The sequence below is a fragment of the Diospyros lotus genome, chromosome 4, assembly GCF_014633365.1.
Source record: "Diospyros lotus cultivar Yz01 chromosome 4, ASM1463336v1, whole genome shotgun sequence".
NCBI classification, from domain to species: Eukaryota; Viridiplantae; Streptophyta; class Magnoliopsida; order Ericales; family Ebenaceae; genus Diospyros; species Diospyros lotus.
In genome coordinates, this window is record NC_068341.1 from 16,466,321 (window position 1) to 16,472,320 (window position 6,000).

The window sequence follows — 6,000 nt, forward strand, 5'->3', positions numbered from 1 at the left end:
TATGTCTTCGAGATTATTTGTTCTTGATCTTTAGATAAAGATCTCGAAAATGAATTAACGCATTCTTAATAGGCTATAGTCCAGAAGATTCCTCGGAGACTATGTCTGGGACTCAAGATAGGCCCAGGAATTGCTATGTCAGAAAGGTCTCTAGGTCCTCCTCTTTAGGCTTCTTTCTCTTAGACCTGTCTTGAACTTGTGTCCACTTTCTTGAATATATCAGGAGCGAAAAATCACAGTTGGGTTTAGACAAGGAAATATGTGCTTTTAATCTTTGATATACACTCATATCTATATTTTATAAGTAAATAGAATATTTTGATATTATGAAATTCTATCAATAAAATAAATTCTAAAAATAATCTCTATATATTTTGTTTGAAAAATAAAAATAACTTCTATTAATAAGATTTGAAACTCATAACCTTGTTAAGTTATAATATATTCAAATTTACCATCGCACTAAATCCAATCTTCATATAAATTTTATCAGTTATTATCCAATTAATATTTATTTAAAATATTTTATTTTTTAACTGACATGTGCATATAGCACAAATCACACCTCTAATATAAATATATATATAGAAAATAATATAGAGAGATAGAGATGGAATTCGCCATGGTTGACAACATAGAGAGAGAGAGAGAGAGAGAGAGATGCAAATAGAGCACCATCTCTCTGTTGCTGGCTCCACCGCTGACACGGTCGTCGTCGTCGTCGTCTTCTCTTTACCATCGAATCATTGATACCGACAATCATTACTAATTAAAGAAATCCCCAACAGTGGAGAAACCCATGACAATGGGTTTAAATCCCACATGTTTATCAGTGACAGCTGATAACTTATTGTCGGCTATCAATTGTTAGCAACGTGAGAGATAGAAAAGAGAGAAAAAAGATAGAAGAGAAAGGAGCAGAGGTGATTTGTTGCTCGCGCCCGACAAGACGTACGACGGGCAGGTGAAAGGAATGTCATTATTATTTTCAATAAGTTGAAATTAATTTTGTCTTCTCACAGGAAATTAAGCTCAAGGTATCCCTTTTAAAAATTGTCCTCTTCTATAATTTCTAATTCTATATATAGCTTAATACAAACTTAGTTAATATTTATATATATATATATTAAGAATTAACTTGAATTTGACACAGTTATGGAGGAGCAATGCAACCCATTTTCAGTTCAGATTGAATGACAAGAAATTTGTGGGGTTGAGTAGTGATAGAAACGCTACTACTTCCTACATGGTCGTCCCAGTTTCCAAAGTTCTTCCTGGTTTTTCAGAAACATTTCAGATTTTCAAGCTCAGTGATCATTCAAACCAGCTTCGAATCAAAGCATCGAATGGCTTCTTCTTGCAGGTCCCCCCCCCCTTTCTTTTCATGATTCACTGAACTGTTTGATTATACACTGTTGTGTTGCATCATGCATGCATCTGACTTGGTCTGTCGATCAAATTAATTAGCACATTAAATTAAATTGATGGATGTATCAATAATATTGTTATCGTCATCATCATGTCATGCCATGTTTTAATTATACTTTATTATATGTATGGTCGAATTAGGTGAACGAGGAGGGGTACATGACGGCAGATTTTGATATTGGGAACGGGGACAGGGATGGAGGCGACCCATCTGTCTTCGAGATGCAAATTGAGAGGAAACTTGATGGCGAGTTTCAAGTCACCAATGGCTACGGACCGCTCGCACCAAAAGTTATGAAGGTATATATATATATGACCTCTAAGAATGAGTTTGAGTGGAGTTACATCAATATCATTCTGTATATTAACAAACAGTACAAATTGTTCACATGAACTTCCTACCTACCTACCTACCCAACCTACCAAGATGTTATTAATGTTTCGATCCATAACATTAAATTAAATTTTCAGGAGCACTGGAACACATTCATAACGGAGGATGATTTCAAGTTCATGTCAAGCAATGGAATCAACACCGTTAGAATTCCGGTGGGGTGGTGGATCGCCAGCGATCCAAATCCGCCGCCGCCGTACGTCGGCGGATCGCTGCAAGTATTAGACAAAGCCTTCTCTTGGGCTCAGTATGCGCTCATACTCTCTTAATTAATTTCATGCGATCAGTGTAAACGTAGTCCTGCTCCTGCTCCAAATTAATTGATGAAATTCCAAATCTAAAACTGAATTTCACGAGATCACTGTAAACTTAGCATTGATCATCGAGAACATGGCCCTATTTCCAAATTAGTTGACGGAATTCTTGCAGAAAATACGAGATGAAGGTGATTGTGGATCTACATGCAGCACCGGGCTCCCAAACTGCTACCACGGTGAGCTCTTCGAGAGACGGATTCATGGAGTGGGGGCAAACGGAGAAGAACATCGAAGACACAGTCGCCATTATCGACTTCTTGACAGCCAGATACGCGAAGCACCCGAGCCTCTACGCGGTGGAGCTGCTGAACGAGCCGCTGCTGCCGGCGGTGCCATTGGAGACCTTGCTCAGGTACTACCGCGCCGGTTACGAGGCGGTGAGAAGGCACTCTTCCGAGGCTTATGTGTTGTTTTCGAACCGGCTAGGGTTTGATCCGTCGAATCCAATAGAGCTCCTCCCTCTCGCCACCGAGCTCCGAGGATCGGTGATCGATGTCCATTACTACCACTGCTTCATGGGCATCTTCAAGAACATGACTCTCCAACAAAATATCGACTTCCTCTACGCAAACTCTTCTGTGGAGCTGAATCAACTCACCGAGTCAGGCGCTCTTGTTTTCGTTGGTGAGTACAAAACTTATCTCAGGATGGATGGGATCATACACATCACACATCAAAATTTATAGTGATTTAGTTTTAATTGACCCATTTTCACATGATTCACTCAATCAATCAAGATGACAATTACAGATCCCTTCTATTTCTGTGATACTGTTTCATACGCATCACATGCATGATTCACTAACCACACATACTCTCTAGACAAAGAACCCCAATCATTCAACCATACTATTTCTCATATTACTGCAGTGGTAATCACCCTAAACCATACAAGAGACGCTTATTTATGTGCAACAAATTAAAGCTAATGAGATTGGTTCTCCCCTTCTTAATTTCCCTATCTCTACTCACTAAAAAATTTCATCTTTATTATATTTTAACTTTAATGAGCTAACTATGATGATATTTTTTTTAGAGAATTTTTATACAATCTAGATGTGATTTGTAGGGGAGTGGGCAACTGAGTGGGCAACAGGCAATTTTCAGAACCCTAATGGCACCACAGCAACAAAGGAGGAGTACCAGAGATTTGGCAAGGCTGAATTGGAAGTGTATGGGAGAGCATCATTTGGATGGGCTTACTGGGCTCTCAGATCTGCTCACCCACATTTTAGTTTGGAGTGGATGATCAACAATGGTTATGTGAAACTAACTTAGCCACAGTTCTGAGTTGACATTGCAACCAAGTGAGCTGTTTAATTATTCTGCAGTTATGTTGTGATCCCACATGAAAATCCTTTTTTTTTTTTTTAACTTTTCAGATTTACATTTTTAATTTGCCGTTGTAGATGTTGTTATATAAAAATGTTAAAATTTTTGACTGAAGATTATTAAGAGTGGTAGCATAAGTGGCATAAGAGATGAGGAAAGATTATGGGCTCAAGTCCCCTTGTGATAGCCACTCTTTCCATTTGTTATGTTGGCTAGTCATGTATTAGGAGCTTATCCCAAGTTTAAGCATGAAAAGGTTAATGGTGATGCTACAAATATGAAGCCTAAAAGAGGGTACTGTGGTTCCATATATATATGAATGATACTTAAGTGTAATGGAAGAAGGTCAATTTGAATTGTCCATGCAGAACTTAATTAACCTAATGGATAAGATAAAATGCTAGCTAGGCTCGCTTATTTTACACATATATGTGCCATTTGAAATCCAAATTTATCCCTTTAAGTCCAAAGAAAAAAATGATCGAAGTATCTCACAATTATAAAAATGATATTATGGTATTTTTTTATTTGAAATCACAATTTTATTTATATGCTTTATATATTGATCAACCTCACTGTGACTCTTTTGGGAGGGGAACAATGTATTAAGTATTTTAAGGCATTTTTAATTTATCTACTAAGTTAATATTTTTTTTTTCTAAAAAAAATATTATGAGAGTAATCTTGTAAGACACTTGTGTGTTTGTTATGCCTATTAGCAGTGAAACTATTCCCAAAAAATGCAAAAATGAATAATATAGAATGTATATAAAAGATAAATATATACGAGCTATATATATTATTACAAAATTTTTATATATGAGAGATGGTGCAAACTTAAAGGTTGTCCGGGAGTAAATTCGTCACTATATGATGTTGAGATTTGTTGCAAATGTGCCCATTCGTCACTAAAAAAAATTAAGGATTGGTTATTTGTGATGAAAAAACCACGTTATTAAAAAAGTAACACCATTCAACAACACATAATTTGTCACAAAATATTACACATTCGTGACATGAAATAATAGTTATGTATAGAATTTATGATTATAGTAAATTTGTAATATGTAAATATTGTTTATGACTGTCATCAAAAAGTGTCCTAGTACATGACTAAATAAATTATGCCATAAGCCATCATCTTTTACCATTATAAGAAGTCATAATTTTAATTAAGATAAATGACGGTGTATTCTTTGAACTTTGATCTCTATTTTAATATTCTTTAAACTTCATTTTTGTTAAATTGGTCCATATATTTTGCTTAAATCACTAGAATACTCTTGTCATTATTAATCGTGTTAATTAAACTAAAATTAACTCTAATTTATGTTTAATTAAAAGAAAAAATAAGAATTAAAAAGAGAAGTCTTCAAAATCCTTGGATGGGTTCCAACGGTGACCATGTGTTCCAATTATTGAAACCTATTTTGAGTGACAATTGGAAGCTAGTGATGTAAAGAATTGTCAAAATAATATTGAAATATCAAATTTGTGCCATGCATGTGCCAAATGCACGGCAAAAAAATAAAAAGGCTACATACTAGAGAAAATGAAAGACAAGTCTTAGCGAAACTCAAAGCATCAAAAGACTCATTTAAATTCCTTAAGAGGTTATTTGGCTAGACTTTCTATAAATAGAGTTTTATGTTATTTAAAGCTTTTCAAAGGTTTAAAGTATATAATGCTTTACGTTAATAAAGTGTTTGAATAAAATGTGTTCTAAATTATTAGTTATAAAATTATGTGTTTAGTGAAAGAAAAGCTTATAAGTTTTGAAAAGTTATAAAATGACTAAAAAATATGTATTACTATTTGTGTAAATAAATACATTAATTAAAAATATATACATATAATCATATCTTCGAGGCCAGACCTTCCATGAGGCGACTGTCTCAGGGCCCATGAAAATTTCACTACTTAGAAGCCCATAAATTGAGAACATCCTTATTTGTAAGGGCCCATTGCCCAGTCCAGCCGCCCACCCCCTTCCGTCTGTAAAGTTCGCGACCCTTCTCTCTCCTTCTCTTTCGCTCGTTGCGCATGCCCTAGCCCTACCTCTTTCGTTCCGTCGTGTCTCACCCTCGTTCTCGCTTCTCGCTGCTGCTCCGTCGCCGATCGTTGGCTGCCTCTCTTTCCTTTTGTTGTTCTATCGCCCTTCTCCCTCGACCTCGCCCTCACCCTCGCTCTCTCGCCTCTCGTTGCTCTGTCGACGGTTACTCGTCCTCACCGGCTCGCCTCGCCCTCGTGGTCGGTGGCTCGCTGCTCAGTCACTCGCTCAGCAAGCATCGCCTTTTGCTGCTCTGCTCGATCACTCGGCCTTGAGGGTTGTGGCCGGTGGCTCACTGCCTCTTGCTTCGTCGCTCGCTGTTGCTGGTGCCTCGCTGCCTCTCGATTGCCTATTGGCTCATTAGATTCAATCTTTCAGATCTACTTCAACTTTCAGCGGTTACATTTTGGGGGCCTATTTTTACATTTCACCTCAGGCCCCAAAAAACTCAGGTACGGCATTGCATATTTTCAACCCCA

At 37.0% G+C, this 6,000-nt stretch overlaps 1 protein-coding gene across 1 annotated transcript; it reads left to right on the plus strand.

Annotated features, from left to right (window-relative positions):
• The first annotated feature begins 1,587 nt into the window (after positions 1 to 1,587).
• LOC127800354 (probable glucan 1,3-beta-glucosidase A) lies at positions 1,588 to 3,705 on the plus strand. The gene is made up of 4 exons (XM_052334925.1): positions 1,588 to 1,728; positions 1,900 to 2,069; positions 2,252 to 2,763; positions 3,209 to 3,705. The coding sequence occupies exons 1-4, from the start codon at positions 1,588 to 1,590 to the stop codon at positions 3,415 to 3,417; spliced, it is 1,032 nt and encodes a 343-aa protein (XP_052190885.1). The 3' UTR covers positions 3,418 to 3,705.
• The last annotated feature ends 2,295 nt before the right edge of the window (positions 3,706 to 6,000 follow it).

What these genes read in the sequence shown, in the direction of transcription:
- LOC127800354 (XM_052334925.1), top strand. Translation starts at nt 1,588, where the DNA reads ATGACGGCAGATTTTGATATTGGGAACGGGGACAGGGATGGAGGCGAC. An exon ending in TCGCACCAAAAGTTATGAAG is followed by an intron (nt 1,729 to 1,899) that starts GTATATATATAT and finishes TTAAATTTTCAG; the next exon opens with GAGCACTGGAACACATTCAT. An exon ending in AAAGCCTTCTCTTGGGCTCA is followed by an intron (nt 2,070 to 2,251) that starts GTATGCGCTCAT and finishes GAATTCTTGCAG; the next exon opens with AAAATACGAGATGAAGGTGA.